The sequence below is a fragment of the Haemaphysalis longicornis genome, unplaced genomic scaffold (genome assembly GCF_048455015.1).
Source record: "Haemaphysalis longicornis isolate Haplotype H1 unplaced genomic scaffold, Haemaphysalis longicornis Haplotype H1 scaffold_6, whole genome shotgun sequence".
NCBI lineage: Eukaryota > Metazoa > Arthropoda > Arachnida > Ixodida > Ixodidae > Haemaphysalis > Haemaphysalis longicornis.
Genome location: NW_027526407.1, coordinates 162,773,703 through 162,793,853, shown reverse-complemented (window position 1 = coordinate 162,793,853; position 20,151 = coordinate 162,773,703). Strand labels below are relative to the sequence as shown.

General features: G+C 43.9%; 1 protein-coding gene across 4 annotated transcripts in view; it reads left to right on the top strand.

Moving 5' to 3' along the window:
* Nucleotides 1-20,151, top strand: part of LOC144142043 (arylsulfatase I-like) — a 61,995-nt gene that overhangs the window by 26,282 nt on the left and 15,562 nt on the right. For all 4 annotated transcript variants that reach the window (XM_077673472.1, XM_077673470.1, XM_077673469.1 and 1 more), the window contains 4 exons: nucleotides 596-755; nucleotides 6,903-7,015; nucleotides 9,985-10,095; nucleotides 10,810-10,935. In XM_077673472.1, the coding sequence (XP_077529598.1) occupies nucleotides 596-755; nucleotides 6,903-7,015; nucleotides 9,985-10,095; nucleotides 10,810-10,935 (510 nt within the window). The remainder of the gene's footprint in view (nucleotides 1-595; nucleotides 756-6,902; nucleotides 7,016-9,984; nucleotides 10,096-10,809; nucleotides 10,936-20,151) is intronic.

The following is a 20,151-nucleotide window of genomic DNA, read 5'->3' as shown; positions in this document are numbered from 1 at the left end:
TGCCGCTTGATAAGAGGAGGAACTATGCGACCGGTTAGCACGTCATGATCGGATAAACCATTAAGATGTGTTATATCAGAGCATATATCTGCGTTGTTAGTCAGTACCAAGTCAAGCATATTCGAACAGTAGGTTGAACGCCGTGTTGGGCTTGTAACTAATTGGGTGAGGTTGAAATCAAGACAACATTGTAGAAACGCATTAGACTCGGATGGTGTGCTAGAAGATATTTGATTAGACCACGCTATGTCAGGGAAGTTGAAATCCCCAAAAATTATTATGTTTTTAAATTTAAAAATTTTAATATTTTCTCTTGTTTAAAGTAAATTTGAGACCTTGTGGTCACGCTTTGCAAGAGGCCGTGCTTCATTTGAAGAAAACCTACAAATTAAAACTTGTTTTGTGAATAGGGAAGCAGATTTGAGGGCGTATTCATAAACAATACTGTAAACATTAGTAGAGAAATGTCTGTGTTATTTGGTGTAAATGTCACCGGCAACGCGGAAAAAAAGATTGTTACAAATTCAACGATTTAAATTTGAACTCCTGCAACCTGAGATGACGTTGAAACAATGTTCTAATCTTTGATTCCCAGGGCCGAAGTGACGTCAGCATGTACGGTTCGTCTCAAATACCGACGCCTAACATGGATGCATTAGCCAGGTCAGGGCTGTTGCTAAACAATTACTACGTCCAACCTTTGTGCTCGCCTTCTAGGGGCAGCCTCATGACCGGACGCTACGCCATCCACACAGGTCGGACATCAATCAACATTCCATTCTAACGCATACGACATTGCAGAAATAAATGTAAAAGTGCCGTGCTACAGAGATTTGGTAGAATACTCAAGAATGGACGCATTGACCTACACCGTACTGGTAACTATTGTGAAAAAAGAGCGATTGGGGTTATTTATTAGTGCTTTCGAACGGAAAAATGGTAGGTGGAGCAGTACCAGCCAGGAAAACCACAGAATATGAGGACAGCGCAGGCCAAGATATCAGGCTTGTCTGATTCTTGAACGGTTCGCTGGTCAGCCTGCATTACACTGCTGCAGAAAGGGAGTAAGGGGTATGCGCATGGCAGGGGAAGTCGTATTCAAAGTTGAAGCTATATTGGGTTTGTGGTTTTCTGTATAGTCGTAAATGTGTGTCGGGGGATACCCATCTAAAGACAGTCAAGTTGGTCGAGTAGGTATCGCTTTGTGTGAACTATTAAACATTTTGTTCTAGGAATGGCTTTTAAACTGCGGTGTATTTGTTTCCTTCCTGATAACAGAAGTGGGGTAAACTAACTCGTTCCCGCATTTTTGAATACCACAACATGTACTTCACGGAAGCGTTCAACTGACGAAAGTGCCCTTATGGTTCCTACGATTCTTCGAGTGTAACCAAACAACCCTGGCATCCCAGCTCCACAAATAATTGTGTGGCCCATCCACCATAAAGCGGGGCAGACATACGTTTGTGAAAATATATCCCTTGAAAAAGAGAGGTCTTGTCGAAACGTTCCAAAAGGTTGGAGGCCGCTACCTTCTCCAAAGTATTATTTCTATCTGGTGACCATCTTCAAAACCCCCTCGTTCGTTAGTATATCCTACGTATTCTAGTTCATAATTACTATGGCGGCACATAATACGACCCTATTGCGTAATAGTGGCGCTACATCTGTAGTGTAGCTTATTGGGGAACATGTCTTACTGTTAAAAACAGAGCTGTGTAGAAAACTAGCCAACAATATAACGTTAATTTGAATGAAACCAATAAAGCTACTCTGCCATTACTCAGGAAGGGGCAGAATATGTCCAGAAAACATATGTCTACACACAGACCAACTGGTAAAATCATTAGAAATCACGAGGCTAATATCAAAATATACAAGCCACATTCACTTTTATATTTCTGTTTATTTTTTTGTGGTCTAATTTTAACAATCCTCCATGTTGGACATTTCAGAAATACACAAGTGGTTAATTTTGGGGGGTTGAGACTGAAAAGCTCGAAATTTGTTCTTGCCTGCAGGAATGCCTGCGCGACGCTGTACGGCAACGGCAATCAGCTGTTGGAACTAATAATTTAACGGCAATAACACATCCTATAATAACCTGCTGTCGTATATTACAACCTACCTTTACTATTACCATTCTTTAACCAGTAAAAAATTCAATTTCGCACAACCCCAAAAATGCATTATTGTATTACAATGTGGAAGTAAAGAAAAAATTTCATCCTGTCTTTTTGCCCCTGACAACCAGTCGTATTGCCTGCCTTGCGAATGGATAAAGCTCGCCACAACGCATGTATGTGTGCAACTATAAACACAGGTACCAACCGTACTAACACGTAGAAAAAGTAACATTTTTGCCGACGACCTTATATATAAATACAATATATAGGTACAGCAAAACGTAAAAAGTAAGATGATTACGATAACAGTCAAAAGTATTACGCGTGAGAAGGTGCTCTGCACTCACGAGTAGTGCGGCAGAACACGTTGTAGATTTCTTTTATGCTTTGTAGCAAGAGGTCTGCCTGCCGGTTTATAACACACCTAATTCGAGGCTTTTGTTTCTCATTTAGGCCTTATGGCTTTATGGGCATTCTGGTTCTATCGCGAGATGCTCTCTCACTTCCTCAACAACCTTCAGTTAGAATACGTCCTGACATCAACCTAATTTTACTGAGAGTGTCCTCTAATTAAACTACAAACTACTAGCAATGCGCGGCTTTTTATTTGCCCAAAGTGTGACTGTGGCGCATAATTTGTATGGCTTCCTAGGTGTTTGTGCCGTTTTTGTGGTTCAGTGTGGACAAAAGGTTCGCTCTCTATGCCATATTTACTTCGAGGTCATACGTTTCTTCTAGACTTTGCGACTATTACATACATATACAACAAAGCACAAAAAGAAATCCCCCCAACAGAAAAAGCAGCTTGGATCAGCGAAGAATCCGCCCGCGCAAACTTCTTGAGAATATGTGTGTTACAATCTAATTTCTTAAAAATAAGCAATTTTAGGATGCTTGCTATGCTGGTATGAGACCCTTGTATTTACCTGAGTACAGTGTCAAAATCAAATGCGGCTTTGACAAAACTCGGAGTCAACTTTCTTAATCTCACTCTCACACAAACGAAAGTGATTTTAAATCGGAAGACATAATATTTTTAACTGTACCAAAATGACCCTATGTGCCTTTTTTTAGCGTAATCTATATTTTACGAAATAAAAGCTGCTGAAAGATTTATGTTAGGTGTAACTAATCACACCCTGCAGCAGCCTATTTGTGATCGCAGCAGTAGGAACGCTTCCAAAGCATGCCCTATTTTGTGTTCAAGGCACCTCCCATTCAATCTACCTCAATAACACGTATGCAAACGTTACGAGTGGTTTTACGAAAATAGTGACCCCTCCTGGAACGGTCTTCCTCGAGGGTATTTTGCAAGTTTGTAATGTAGATCCTGTACGAACGTCCGCTGCTCTTTGCTTCTAACGAGGTCGGTTTTAGTGTTGTGAGCAATATAGTGTCTCAGTATTAGGCTTTTAGCAGCTGCGCGAAAATGACAGATCAAACATTCCCTATTTTTATAACACCCCCCTCCCTGCGACATCGCGCGCTGACGACAGATCACACACGGCAGCACAAGTCACAGAGCCTAGTCGTATCACAAACATCATAGTGGGTTTTAAACCTGGAAAACGAGAGTTTTTTTCAAAGGATCTCTTATACCTCTTTTTTTCTCACTTGTACCAATTCACAATACACTTTAAAGCTTGTTACCCTCCAGAGTCCGCGTCAAAGGTAACAGCCATAACCCCCTACAAGCATGAAGAAAACCAATTCACAGCCGCCGAATTTCACCTGTACCGCTAGGGTATATTTCATCTAGAGAGCGCCATAAACCACTTCTATTCAAAATGCAGAGATTCAAGGGTCGCTCTAGTCCGACAAAGCGCATATCTGATGCCTGTGCAACAAACGTAACAGAAATCCATTAGGAACCCGAATGGGAGGACGGCAATTTACAGTATCAGCAAGAACCCTCATTAAAAATAAAAAAAGTGCGGTTCTGGTTAGCGCTATATCAATTACAATATAACTCTCTTTCTGGTCACAATACTTCATCTCTTGAAAAAAAAACACTTTTTTCCAGTGCTCATGAAGACCTATTTTTATATTGTACGCCAAAATTCTCTCTGTTCAAGCGCGGATGGAAAAGAAAGACTTGTATGTTTTCTGGTCAAAAAATTGCACAATTCGTTGCAGAGCTGCAAAAGTTTGGCTTGTCTTTACGAAATGCTCGGCCCACTTAATTTCAGGAATGTCTTGCAATGAAATTTCAAAATATACCGGCTAGTTTCACCATATGACTTACGATTGCTACCTGTAAAAATTAGTAGCATTGTGCGGTACAATCTTTTCTTGGCTCAAAGCCTGCATATCATTTAGAGTTCACGAAAGGTTGTAGCCCGTCTAGATCCTTAACCGCTTATCGCGGGCGAGCACCTTGAACAAATTACAAACTTGCTGTATAAGATCCATAATCTGCCAGTCTCAGACCACGAATGGCTACCATTTATGGATGAGCTAGGCACTTTCATGTTTATTTTAAAATTTACTGTTAGCTTAAGCTTTGCAGACAGTTCTTATTCTATCACTTCCTTGATGTGTGCTTTGGGGAAAATGATCATAAATAGAAATACCGATGATGTCTCCGTCGAAAAGACGTCAACAACATAATGAGGGGCACCCAGGTTCGATTCCTTAAGGGGAAGCGTTGCTGTGTTAATCATCTGCATCATGACCCCAATCATTGCACGACGTTCCAATTGGAAACATTGTTTTTACTGAAGCGCGTTTTAATTACAACACTACCATCACTGAGGCCAAGAAAGCTTCGATTTAAAACGAGCATTCTTAGCTTGGTCGTATCAGCAATTAAAAAACAAATCTATATCATGTGAGGTTTCACTGAGAAAGACATTAAGACATTTCCTCGCATCTGTTCCATGTAGCGCCATAGTTCTTTAGAGGTTCCGTAAGACACACCCAACGCGCAGTGGAAGGCACACCCGTTTTTTTCTATCCGCACTCTGCTGAGTATTTTCAATAAAGCTAGGAGATAATCGGCCGCAACTGTGATCAACTCTTTCAGGGAATTACGCAACTTTTATTCTGCATTCCTACGCCATGGACGAACTACCATTGAGTGAGCACTTGCTCAAGTGCCTACCTTTAAACGCCCAAGAACCGCCTCATACAGCTCCAATCATAAACCTCTCCATTCTCATTGCACAAGCTCAAAAAATCCTACATGTCGCTTCACTTTAACATAACTGATCATGACGTCATTGATTGCCCACTCGCCTACCCTGTGCGCCATGACCGTCGGGCTTACAGGTACAGAATGGGCATCTGCATCTAGCTGGAGCAAAGAAGTTTTACGGAGACATCGCTTCTGTTCCTCGTTCGCTGTCAACGGGGTGTAACATGGTTATTGCAAAGTTATGTACGGCATCATAAAGTGTTGACATCGCAAAAATACGACGACATACAAGGGGAAGAAGACAGAACAAGCGCTGAACTACAACTGATTTTTTATTGCGCCATTAAATACACAAAAACCAAGACACATCCAATAACAAGGCCCAAAAAGTGTGATAGTGTGACTTATCTTGTGCCCCGCCATCTACGCTCGTAGCTCCAGATACTGTTTTTATTTTTCTGTGAGTGCAACAGATGGCCTGCTGACGCAGTTTACATGAAGATGTTCAAGCCACTGCGGTCAGCTTGTTACTTATTTAAAGAGTTTAAGCGTGGTGACCAGTACCACCCGGAGATAAGGGGAAGGAAAGAAAAATTTGTGGTGGTTCCTTATATGCACACGGTTGCGATTATCCTCAAGAAGATCGGCGTGCGCGCAGGTGCTGATCTGATTTTCTCTGCTCCTAACAAGCTTTCGCAGCTGTCTCCGATGGTGAATGGCGGGGGCAGAATAAAGGAGGGTGCCGGAAGAAACACCGGGAACAATTTGTTGAACGTAATGAAGGCGTCATTTATTCTCTCCCATTTGATTGTAGAAAAACCTATGTCGGTGAGACGGGTAGCTGCCTTAACGATAGGCTGAGAGAACACAAGAACCTCACCGAAAAGACGGCTGTTTCGGGCACCTAGCTGCGCACAGCAAAGATTGCGCCGGCGGGCCACTGTTCGGGGAGTGTTCAGTCATTGCTAGAGGGAAGGACAGTCATATGCAAGAGGTTCTCGAGGTACTCAAGATTGAACGTCTTCATGAAAACTGTTTAAGCAGGACATCTGTTGCACTCTCAAAAAATAAAGGAAATCAGTATCTGGAGCAACACGGGTAGAAGGCGGGCGCGAGAAACGTTTTTATGTCACACTTTTTGGGCCTTGTTTTTGGATGTGTCCTGGTTTCCATGTATTTCATGGCGAAATAAAAAAATCAGTTTTAGTTCAGCGCTTGTCCTGCCTTCTCTTCCTTGTGTGTCGTCATATTTGTGCGCTGTTAACCCTTTGTGATGCTACACCAAGTAGCCAACCAAGCCACCCTCGTGTATAGACGGTATCTTCTCCATACCACCAATTGATATTCAGCGCTGGTTTGTACGTTCCTTTCATAAGACTTTGCGTGGTCTCAAAGTTTTGCGACGCATTTTAGTTGCTTAACTATTGTAATTTTTGCCTCTTGCTCGCGGCGCTGAATACTACCAAATATAATGTGTAAGGTGTGCTGGTCTAATATTAGCGTCCGTTTCGCTTGATCGCTTTTGGGGCGGCTGGTTATCCAGCCATGAAGACTAAAATGACCTCGAACTACCTCACGGTAATTCTATTAGAACGTTTTTTCAGCGCATTTAGTATTTGTTTTAAATCTTTTTTTATGAGGACTTCAACACCTGACTCTAACGCCGACGGAACAAGCTGGCCTTCCCCTTTCCTTCAAAATTCTTCCTGAATATCTAAGGGACCTGGGCTACGAAACACACTGTGTCGGCAAGGTAAGCACCAAGAAGAAAGGTATATATGCTCTAGTGTTTGCAGAACAGACTGGGAATAGTGTTTTTTGCTTATTTGGCAGATGTAGATAAAATGAGTAACGAGACCGAATAAACGGATGTTATCTTTGCGTAAATAATATTTTAGTAATTATTCAGTGGCTAACTACAACTAGAAAATATAAGTACAAGCAGCACATCAGGCGGCCAAAACTCTTATAGGGCAATATACAGTAACTCACAGCGTCAAAGATAAATTTTGCCCCCAAAAAATTTCTGAACTCAAACACTTGATCCCCCGTAACACTTGAACATAATTTCAGAGTAACAATACATTCTAAATACCGATATGAAGAGTTTACCAAGGTTACGTTACCCTGCAAAATAAGCTCCTGCATGTCATTGAGGTTACGCTGGTGCGGTTTCAAATAGCCGAGCGCAACAAAGAAACTTGGCCTGGTTTGTTGGCTCTCTGTATTTGAGGGAAGAATCAGGGCGATACTGAAAGAAAAATAATATTTGTGAGATAGTTTTGTCGGTAATACCACCTCGTCGAACTAAAGACGCCCGTGATTTCACTTAGGTGGATCAGCACTCATCTGGGAATAAAATAGTCTGTTATATGCGACGCATCTCGTGCTCTGAGGCATGCAACTCCTGCGTCGGCGTTGTCCGGCGTCCGCACTACAGCTGCGCATGCGCGACTCTCCTCCCGTTTTCTCTCCGACAGCTGTGCGCGCAACGCTCTCACTCCGCATCATTATCATAAACAACAGCTGTGTGCGCGCGCTTCGCTCGCTTCGCTCCACTCCCGTCGCGCAAGCTAGAGCATGCGCGACTCTCGTAAGTTGTCTCGTCTCCTTGAGGCGCTGCGAATATAAAGCGGGTATCTTTCATCATGCCCTGCGTACGAGAACACCCGCATGTGATGGAATTCATCATACGCGTTCACAACATGTTTCACCCGATTTAGAGAATCAACCCAATGCAAACACCAATTGAACCATATCGACAATTGGAATCAGCACCAACTCGCCCAACTTGCCATCTTGTTAAACCAATTGAACCCCCCGATGCGTCGCATCACACCAGGGTTCCCTCGCAGGAAGATGGGCGTAATTTTTTGTAGTAGTCCAAGCCTTGCGGTAAACTCAAAATGGCATATAGTGAAATGACTATGGGGAGGTGCCCAACGCTGAATGAAACAGCAATTCAGCAGGTCGTTTTCATATCGCTGCAATTTCCCTGGCCTTACTTGGCCAACTTGTGATTGCCCTCACCGATCATGAGCAGACACTTTAAACAATCCAGAGAAAATGAAACGGGACACCACTGTGTAATACTAAAAAAGGTGATTGCAGAATTAGGGCGGTGATTATTGCTTACCTAAAAATTATTCATTTTTGAAGAACAATACTCGCATTCTACTAGCGTTCTTTTGTTTCAAAAATTATTGAATCCCATGGCCTAACCTTGCCACCAGTTTATTTATCCGTTCGTGATGGTCTCTTTTCCACCATTTTCTTTCATCATCTGTTTTCATTTATTGCGTTGTCCTTTTGCTTGTGTGCTTTTTGGATTTTTCATGTTTATGAGGGGTTGATTTCATTTGCCCTGTACAGGAACTTTAAGTTAATATTCCAAATTTGTAACATGCACTGCCGAAATTACTTCAATGAGTATACTGGCAGTGCGCCACAACTTAGCGCTATTCAGCACTTTTGCTGCTTCAGTGCCTAGGCGGTATCATGCGCTCCACCATCGCTCACAGAAGAACCACGAGTGGGGTGACAAAACCACGTAACAGTATGATACCGGTGAAGCATGCCGTGGCAGCTGTAGCTGAACTGGACTCTATATTTTTACCACTGCAACCAGATTTGAGGAAATGTTTGTTTTCAACGTTATCATTGTTTTTTGGCAGTAACCTCCGCTTGAAATTTTACGCAAATTTCAAGATTTGTTTGACATTTGTATTCCTAGCGCCCTTGGCAATTTGTTTTGTACTAAAGTGACGCGTTATATGGGAGGCCGAATTTTGTGACCTTTGTAGAACATACTTCTCGAAGTAAGGAAGAAAATTATTGTTTTTAATAACTAAAGTTTGAATGTGTGAATTGCGATGAAGAATCCTGTGGCTGTGGAAACCACCAGTCAAGATATCTGACTAAAAAGCTTAAAACATAGTGCCATTTAGGTCTTTAGGCTCGCGTTCACTTTTACTCCACGTGGCTATGAATAATATGTCGCCTCGGAAATATTTATTGCCCAAAGTACCTGAATAAGTATTTCTTCACAAAACGTGACAGCCTAAACGTTAAACCTGATTTATGTCGTCCATTTTTCAGCCACTACGGCGATTACGTAGATGCCTTCCTTCTTTAGTTACCTACTTTGCTGTGATAGGTTTTCAGTTTTATCTGGCACAAGCATGTATATTGCTCGTCTCTGGGTATAACCTAATACAGAAATAAAGTGATTGTTTAACGAGATATTGACTCACGTTCTGTACTGGATATCAGCTGCAGCAAACCCTTGTTATATCTACTTCTATTATCCACAGAACACCTGTGTATGGTTTGTAAACAAGGCTGCTTCAATGACGCACGCACTTAATGTTTTAAGTGCAATGCACTTCTTAAGCGACCCTGAACCTGCGTCCACCGGCGATGTCCGCATCACATACCCACGTGGGGGATTGGCCAGGAATCTCCTCGTCTTCCTTGGCAACGGGGGGAGATGGGCGCGCGCTGCCTGGCCGCTGACATGGCACATACCCACGTGGGGGATTTGCCAGGAATCGGGCGTGAGAAGGGCTAATGCACCCGCTTAAATGCATCTTTCTTTCTTTGTAGTTGTGTGTGTGTGTGTGATCTCTCTTTCGCGAACATTACCGAACCGCGCAAATTCAACTCGTGCATTCGCACTTTCACATTCTTCCCCTCGGGGAAATGCGGGGAATTTTTTTTCAGTGGGGTATCGGCTTCTACACGCTGAACCACACACCTACCCACCGTGGCTTTGACAGCTATTATGGCACCTATAGTGGACCAGTTGATTACTACTCACATTTCCTTGAATGGGTATGTATATATCCTACAGCAACACTGCTTTTTTTTATCCTTGAAAGGGTCTGTGTACATCCTACAGCAACACTACTTTTTTCTATCCTTGAATGGGTCTGTATACACCCTACAGCAGCACTACTTTTTTCTATCCTTGAATGGGTCTGTATACATCCTACAGCAACACTACTTTTTTCTATCCTTGAGTGGGTCTGTATACATCCTACAGCAACACTACTTTTTTCTATCCTGAAAGATAGGTTATCTCAACCAAAGTCGGCGTAATGTTTGTACGAGAAGTTTCCCCCCAAAAGTATCGTGATAGAGCCCAACGCCTCTGTGTTGTACAGTTTGTGTTTGCGAAATTCATATTGGCATTGACTTGCTGTTCTCGCAAGGAATTGGTTACACATTTTGTTTAATGGAGCAGAAAACGCCAAGCAATACCCTCATGATCCGTTTATTTACATACACGTAATCGCGTCACCAATGTGCAAGAGCTTTAATTGGTGCCTCTAAATTGTTTTCCTCTTTGTGTACTGCACCTGGCTTACTAGGAAACTCATTTGTAATGAACTTCACGTAATATTTAACATGTAACTTTGCACAATAGGCATAAATGACATGGCATTGTAATTTAATAAATAATCGAACTACATTAAAGACCGTTACGTGCAATAAAATAAATTAGTGAGTGCCACCAACAAGTCGTTTGGGCCATCGTTTATGCAGAAAGGTCAACGAGGGTTGGACTTGTGGAATGATACGGTGGTAGACAACAATAAAGCCGGGAGGTACGTAACATCACTGTTTGAAGAAAGAGCGGAAGATATAATTGCGCACCGGAACAAATCCAGGGTGAGTGACTGCATTTTTTGCTCCCTATAAACGCAGGTCAAACTATGTACGGAATTTTTTTGTTTTTTGTAATGGTATGGCGTGCGGCTTATCACTACTACAAAAATGTGACTCTTATGCAAGTGGGAATGAGGTTTTTTTATGGGCGTAATACGTTTGATTCAGCCTATGCAAATTGACTTCTCTGTTACGTTTTGAAGGCAGAAACAAGTTCACAATAGTTGCTTGTATATTCCTAATTTTTTGGTCGAACACACTTTACAATATCAAGAGCGTATAATAAACTACAATCCCACTTAACAAACTCCGACTGGTCCGACAAGTCAATTGTGTCATCGGCCTCATTTCAGCCTTTTTTCAGTGCCGGTGTATGTTGCAGTTTGATTGTTCGCGAAGAATTTGTTTGACGTCAATGACATTGTTGTAACAGCTTCAAATAGCTTGAAGGATCATTAGGCTGAACAAAATTAGAAACCGTGTCTTCTCTTATAACCAACAAGTATCGAAGCATTCAGATGAGGGAGTTAACAAGAGGAAAAGTAACTGCATATAGTATGACATTGCTGGACCATCTTGTAACGGTAGCAATCTTGAATGGCCATACACAATATTTATTTTTACATGCCCACTTTGCTGAAAAAATATCACGTGTGTTTCTATCCAGGACAGAAAGCACTGTCATTGCAAATAGCAATCAAACACTCAGAAGTTTTATCGTTAGAAATTTTAACTCCTTTGCCCGGGGTACCAGCCAATATCTTTACACAACGGTACATTCACGCGTCGGCAGGTGTGGTACAAGGGTCTCAATAGTGTGTGCGTGCTGTAGCACGGATTCTGATAGCTGTGCCGACTAATCGGCACAGCTATCAGATGCGGATGCGGGGTGTACTTTCGATGCGGGGTATACTCGCCTCCAAAGACGCACATAGAAAAACCAATACGAATTTAAGCCCATCATATAGCACTCAAAGGACTCTCGAAGAACATTGCCCCAACAGGTGAACAAACAAAACAAAAGAGACCCTCCTATTATGAAAAGAAAGTCATTCAGAAGTATCCCCGGTGATTTCATTAAAATTGACAGCTGGGCTAGTTGGTTTTGATTCATCGCAAGTAGCGCTTGAAACGGGACACAGAGAGCGGATAGCGCCATCGTGTGTCCCCAGTGATTTGCTTCTTAGAAATTAGGCGCTCTTAAGCTTCCGAGTTATTTTGTTTTCCTGAAATGATGTATATATGTGTGTTTTCACCTCAGAAAATGTTTAGAGGTTTTTGCCGAGCCCAGAACTAGAAGTAATAAAGCAAACTTCTCCATTTCGATGCCGTCACAGCCAAAAATTGGCGGCGAAGCTGATGCCTGCGCTGCGAATTGGAAACTGCTCACCGTAAATCCCATGCAAACATCTCATCATGCAATGAGCTCAACTTTAAAAGCACGGTTGAAAAAAAGGTATTGTGGAAATATTTACTGGAGTATGTTCAATAACATTTAGGAGCGTTAAATCGCACGTGTCGGCAAAAATGGGAGATGACTAGTGCTCCGAGGTAGTTTTTTTACTTTCCTCAAAAGGGCGACGAGCGGATAGTTAGTTCATCTCCTGGTTCCGGCCCTGGTAATAAAATTGTGATTATAATAATAGGGATTGAGCTGACCCGCACTTCGCAAACAAATGTACCGATTTTTCAGGTCAGTGTTTAACAAAATTGGCGGTATGGGTCAGCTGATCAGTACTTTTGCAAGCTATCGGGGCTATATTAATATAAAATGCGTCGTATTCCTGTAATTTGGGAGACTTTTGAATGGCCACAGTTCTTCCGCTGCGTGATGAGGCCGCCCGGGCCCCCGGTTTTCAGCAGTAATATAGAATGGGCGGATAGTATAGTGCTGTAATGTGATAGATAGTGATACTGATCTATAGGCACAAGCTTGGCGTAATCACCAAAATTGGCGGCGCCATCTACGATCAGCCTCTTGCAACCAGCTATAGAGGTCGAATCGCAACAAACAACAGGCTTTTTGTGGAAGTTTATGTGCGTTTAAGTTTATATACCAAAAGAAGTGTTATGAAATCATTAAAATGAGATTAGTATGTTTTAGTGCTTTTAAGCACAGATATCCTTTGGGCATTTGGAACGCCGCTAATGTCCCAGGTACAGCGATCTCTAGTAAATTGCAAATTGTTGCATGAAATAAATTCAACCAGGCAAAATATTATCTCAAACCAGGGAGATGTCGGTAGAATTTAAGAGGTTGATAAAACTTATGTAGTGCATTCGGGGAAGAGCTGTGAATGAACGCATTATATCCAAACTGAGCTCAATAACAAGTTTCTTATACCGGTAAAACTGTATGAACTGGCTTTGAATACGTGTCGACCGTTAGGTCAAAATACTTGGTTCCCGCACAAAAAAAAAGCAAATAATAAGAGCTGTGATGATCAACAAACACTATAAATACCGTGGAGCCCTCCACTACCACGCTGTAATCGTTCAAAATGCTCCTTGAAGCTCCTTGTCATCAATTAAATGTAATTGACGCCTGCTGGTACACTTGAATAAATGGATAATAATTTATGAAGGGCCGCATCACAATTTTCGCATATGTCGTCTGTAATCGACGCAAAACGCAAAACAAGAAAACCACTTTTGTCTGGTTATATGGTGGCCGTGCATGAAGTGAAGAAAAACGAAAACGCTTCCATTGGTTGGATAGGAACCTCGGTTCCTCTAATTATAAAGCTGCCTGCCAGATTTCGCAATTCCGGCACGGTGGAAGCAGTTTCGATTTATAGAGGGGAGAACGGATGTACCAAAATACAACGGTAAACAGACTCCTTTGCCTAACGAGAAGGATGGTTTTAATCTAGGGAAACCCATGGAAGGCGCGTGTCAGTACAGCGCGGACGCACAAACCAAAAGAAACCCACCTATTATGAAAAGAAAGTCATTCAGAAGTATCCTCGGTGATTTGCCTCACAAAGAGTTGGCGCTCTTAAGCTTGCGAGTGATTTTGTGTTGCTGAAATGATGTATGTATGTGTGTTATCAGCTCAGAAAATGTTTAGAGGTTTGCAGAGCCCAGAGCCCAGATCTCACGTTCCCTAACGGATGAAGTAGAAGTCACGTAACCACCGCTCTAATTATTAGACATAGCTAAGGTTCACTTGCTTCTGCGTTGTTTTTTTGGTTCGCACGTGATTTTGGAAGCTTCTAATTCAATTATCGTTTTCTTTTCGGGTAGTTAATTTTACTTGCAACTACTTCGACAGCACTTGTTCGAGACGCTAAAGCATTTTTGGCAACTCTATACTATTTGTGACTACGACTATCCCTACGACCACATCATAAGGTTCCACACGGCGATCCTTTCCTTTTATAGAATTTTTACTTTACTTAAACAAGAAGTAGACCTTCAACAAGTTTCTGCGTATTCTTATTCCGGGATACTTATTTCTGGGGGCAAGTTGTGACCCAAGTTGTGAACCCAGGGCCCAACCTTGAGGCTGACAAAATTTGCAGGATAAGAATTGGGTGGAGTGCATTCAGCCGGCATTCTAAGATAATGAAAGGCAGCCTAGCATTGTCGCTTAAGAAGAAAGTGTATGACAGCCGTATCTTACCGGTACTCACCTACGGGGCAGAAACGTGGATGTTCACCAAGAGGTTTAAACTTAAATTGAGGACGTCTCATCGAGCAATGAAACGGAAGATCATAGGTGTAACGATAAGGGACAAAAAGAGAGCGGAGTGGGTCAGGGAGCAAACTGGTGTTCAAGACATCTTAGTAGAAATTAAGAAGAAGAAATGGACGTGAGCAGAGCATGTTATGCGAAGGCAACATAACCGTTGGTAATTGAGGGTAACAGAGTGGATCCCTAGATAAGGCAAGCGTTGTAGGGTGCGGCAGAAAGTGAGATGGGGAGATGAGATCCAGAAGTTTGAGGAGATAAATTGGGCGCAGGTAGCACAGGATCGGGGTAATTGGAGAATAATGGACGAGGCCTTTGCCCTGCAGTGAGATTAGATAGGCTGGTGATGATGATGATTTCTGGGGTGGTGCTTACGATATAAGAAGGTGATAAGTGTGCTAAATAAACGAAACATCAGGAAGTGCCTGCGCATAATATTTCTCGTGTGTTGTTTAGTTGTTGGAATAGAAGTAGTGTAGAAATACAAGTGGAATAAAGTTTTGGAATAGGAATACAATGACAGCACTTCTCGAAGATACAATTTGAGTCTCCTAATCGTTCGATCGGTTTTGTAGCGAAGAACCAATATGCCAGGCATGAACCCTTAAATCTATATTTCTGTATTACGCTGAAAAGACTGCAGCTACACTTCGTGAACACCGCACAGCACGATATATAAAGATTGCTATTAAAGAGGAAAATCAAAAAAGACTGCGTTACGTACTATGGGCACTGGTGCATGTCGAGACATTGCGTGCCAAAGTAGCCTTTTTCTTCTGCTTTTATGAACACATTGCATTGTTTATTCCGGACATAGAATATACCCAGGCATTCTGAAGGAGTGGGGCGTGTTCGCTTGGCGTTAAGAACTCAAAGAAAAGAAGTGAGCCGTGAGTACACGCGGGAGAATTCAGTTCAACATAAGAAGTGCGGGCATAGATAACACGGAAATTCGAAATACAAATAAAACGCATAGGACAGTGCAGGAAACAGTAATGTTACAAATGAACTAATAAAATGGCGGGCCATCTCCCCTAACGTAAAACTTGCGGAGGTGCGAAGCTTGCAGTGTGCGTCGCTGCTTCGCACGACAAAATCGATGCTAATGGGTCTGGTCTGCGTCGCCACTGCCCTTCGCTACGTCAGCGGTGTCTCTCGTGGGTTAAACCACGCTTTCGCTCTTTGTGTACTTTAATTTCAGCGTCCATTGCAGAAAACAGCGCTTCTGGACCCAATGTAAGCCGCTGCCTTTCTCTTGCCGCATAGAGCGGCACATTGGGTGCCAGAGAAGATCTGGTGTGAGAAGCAATCGTGCCCTTGCTGAGGCGGTGGCACGTTCTCTTTCGTTGATTTGTATTTAGGCCAAAAAATGACAGAGAGACTTGCCATCAGTTGTCTTCGTGTAACGCGCCGCAGCATGATTGGACGTATGCTTTACACCAAAAATACCTGTGTGCGTAACCACTTTTTAGAAGCAATTTAAGAAATGTTCTGTGATATTTCAATTATTATTGGATAATTCTTGTATTAAAAATTAGTTGAAATTACGTTCATTTATTTTGAAAGGTTTTGTAATGATACACTTATTCTTTGACCATCGTTTGAAAAGTCATTTACCGTGGCGACCGGAGACGACGAATACAAAGGCCGCTCACCGCCCGAGCCCCTAAGGTGCTTCGCCCCTAATAAAGGAAACCCAAACTTCCTGCGTGGGCCTTTACATGCTGCCGGTTACTGTCGACCAACCACCGCCTCGGTATCTCTCGCGTGTAGCCTTCTTCGCGTCGCTCTTGCCAGCGGGACTGGTCAGAACACGAGAGCCGAGTTGCTGTTCCAGGAGAAACGAGGGCGATGGGGTGCCGGGAAAACCAGTCCAAACAGCACGCCCACACAGGAGTGACAAGCGAGACGCTAAGACAGACATTCTGTGTCTAGAACGTGCCTGGACTCGTCCTGGCGCATTGGATAATGGGAGCCTCTTAGAGGCACCGCCATCCGTCCATGGCTCTTGCGACAACTACAAGAGCCCGTCGTCTTCCTTCTACTGCGCCTCTCCTTCAGTGCATACCCCGTCAGGGATTTACCATGGGTTGTGCTGCTTATTGTTTTCAAATTTTGCTTTCGGCCAGTGCTTGGCCAGAGCAGTAGGAACTGCCACCTCATAACCGCGCTAGCACTTCTCTGTCTCGCGACCGAGCTTTTCGCATGTCTTGCACTCCGGAAAGCCTTTCGGTATGTTGCGGTTTTCTGCAGCACGATTCTGGAATTGCTGGCCCAGGGAGCTTTGCAGTCGGCCTGTTCTCGTTAGATGGTTCTTCGTTTTCCTCTCGCGCATCATTGGCGGCTTCTACTAGATTGGGAGAGCGCTGTGCTTTAAGGGAACGGTCGTTATATGGTGCTGGCGTCGAAAAAGACTTGCCTCCTGTTCTTATGAAAAATACCTAGCCTCCAACTAAAGCAGCGGATGAGCTGCTCCGAATGGGAGGGTCATGTAAAGCCTCGTATGCCTTTGGTACTTTCGCCTTCTCAACCCAATGGTTCAGTCCCCAGAGAGACGAGCGACCGGTGTCTCATCTGTCCTGAAGTCTTGCGCGCGTGCCGTCCTAACCGAATTTTAGTATCCATGAACTGTGAACCATGTTGTAGAACCTTCCTTGGGTCTCGCTAGTCCAGTGCTTCGTCGGTGGTCATCATAACACTTAATGTATGCTTCCTCGGTAAGGCGCTTGTTCAAGGTGGTGCCCATTTTAGATGCGACTGCATCTCATTCACTCGCCTTGTCCTTCCAAACGGCGTAGTTGTCCATCCACACCTCCCCCTACACTATAAAAAAATAATACTTAGCAGCGCCCGGTTTCGATCCCACGACCCTGTGGGCAAAACGCGAGGTACATGGTGCTCTTCCAACTGCGCCACAAAACCGAGACAGAATCAAATGCTACGAACGCGCCTTATATCCTTGACTCATTCAAACTACGTCAAGATGCTACTGATACAACGCATGATGGGGCAATGATTAACACTTGCAATAAAAGAAAAGAAGCTCCCACTTACAGCAACAATGATGGAGTAAAGGTCGTTGCGACAGCGACACCGCAATCATACCACTTAGAGAGATTGACCAAGTTTGGCCAATAAAACATAATAATAATCATAAAACATAATAGTCATACGCGTTCCCGACACGTTTCACGCGATTTCAGAATCAATCCAACGGAAACACCAAGTGAACCCCACGATGCGTCGCATCTACACAGGGTTCCCCTTGAGGGGAGGTGGGCGCAATTTTTTTTCTTGCGGCCAGTTCTGCCCGGTCGCTACCCATTTAAAACGTTGAGAGTAGGCATGTAGGCCATCGCTCCGCCCGTGGTACAAATCAGGAACTTCTGAAGATTAAGAGAGGCGTTACAAATGCCACTTTCTGCAGCCGACATTTGATATCGAAGACATGTCTCTTCATTTCAACCGACTCCCGCCACATCGCATAACCTTCGGCTGCTCGTTTCGCCCTCGCTAATGCCCACTTGTTCTTCACCCACGTGCGGTCTCCACGCCTGAGAGGCCAAACTACTTTCCGGATGCTATTAGTTTGTTCAAGTTCATGACGACTGGCAAAGGGGTCTACGACCGCTTTCCTGTGCACATCTCTCGTGAAAAATTAAAGGTGTCGTGGCATGATGGCCCCAATGCGGGAAGTGGTGCGCCGCGTTAGCTTTATTTTCCGAGCCAAGTCGAGCGTCAGTATACGCACGCGAATATGTTTCAACAACAAAGGGTGTGTATGGACATAAAGGCCAGAATACATGGAGCGAACTTTCACGACGAAGTTCGCGAGGAGGAAAAGCCGCCGCGCCAGGACGAAGTATGTTCGTCGGGCTCAACTACATACAACGGAGACACGGCGTCCGCCGCCGCGCCAGCGCTGGGTGGCTCTCAGTGTGATTAACTGAAACTCCATGCCCACAATTAACAGTAACGTTGAGTAAACACGACCAGTGAAGGACCTCCTCGCCTGGTTTGTACGTCATTTGTCGATTCTGCGTGACTCGGGGGTGTTTCTTCTGCGGAAATAGGCATTTTCAGTTCTCAAAAGCATTATGGCCGTTAAAAAAATGGCTCCAATCTACGCTGTGAAGGCGGTTTGAAAGCAAAACTTTAAACGACACCCACAACAACTGCCAATGAGACGTCACTTGAATTCACACACGTAGCTGTACAAAGAGTGAGACCATAGATTCTTCTTACCGTTACCTAGAATTCGCAGGGGTGGCGACCCGAACGCAGGAGCATTGGCCACGGCCTGGCTGGAGGGGCGCACGCCGCGCCGTATCACAGACGTGCTTCGGCAAAAACAAAACGGTGAGCGTCCTTCGATGGGTCAGATAGCGGAACCTCGCCATCCCGATGTGCTGGCTCGGAGCTACATCACAGCGCGGCACAAGCGCGGACGCCAAAAAAATTCGGCATGTGAGCTTAGTGATTCCCCCTTTCACTTATTTAAAGAAGTTAGTTTAGTAAATTTAACAATTTCGACAAAGCTGAGGGAACGTTTATAATCGCTTCTGATCAGAACCAGTTGCTCCTTTCTTTTTTTGCAATATCTGATAAAACTCACCCGAATCGGTATTCGCTAATTTAGAAAATGGAGTCCCATCATGGCATGCCGTCCGTTTCTGTAGTGCTTCTCTAGCGGCCCGATGTCTCTATGTGGTCTCTATTTTGTTTTCCCGCACTAGAAACCAATCCTTAACGTATATTTGCCGTACGACAATATAATTCAGTCGGATCCGGTTACCCAGGAGGTGCTGTCGAACAAGTTAAGCGAGCCGTGCAAGGGAAGTGCGCGATGGATGCGAAACTTCTCCAAAACGGGCCCAAAACGACCGTCGATAAAGCAGGCTACCAAACGGACTGAATGGTCCTGCCGACGTGACTGCCAACATGAGCAGCTCCAGCGCGCGAGGAACGCTGGGTAACTTAAATTCGCAGCGCCATCTACAGAGTGCTCCGTGAGTGAAACCTGGCGCTGCTCCGCCTCCAACATTCTTCCCCCCCCTTGCCACGGAATTCGTCATGTTTGGAATTTGTTGTCCCGCACGCCCCGAACAATCGTTGTCTGGTAGAGCTCGAAAGCTTGGCTTTAAAAAAAGAAACGAACGTCGCGGGGAGATTCGAACCAGCGACTCCAAGAAATGAAGCCGACCTTCTATCTCCACTCCATCTCTACAGATATGCTATGAAGCAAAACAGAGCTTGTCAAGCGCGGTTCCGAATACACACAGCTGGCTGCTTTTAGAATTTTACAGTGTTGCTGAGGCCCTCGCAGGGATAACGCTTGTTTCTTACACTCTGGTCTTGCAGACGGGCCCCATGTTGCTGTAATAGAAGTTATGTAGCCGAATCGCATTTATTTTCTTAATGAAAGCTATCGTACATGCATACCTCAGTGACACAAGCCATTGTAGTTGGGTCGGGACCGCGTGGTGTTTGCGGCTTGAGCAATAAGAAAAGTGTGGACGTCACTT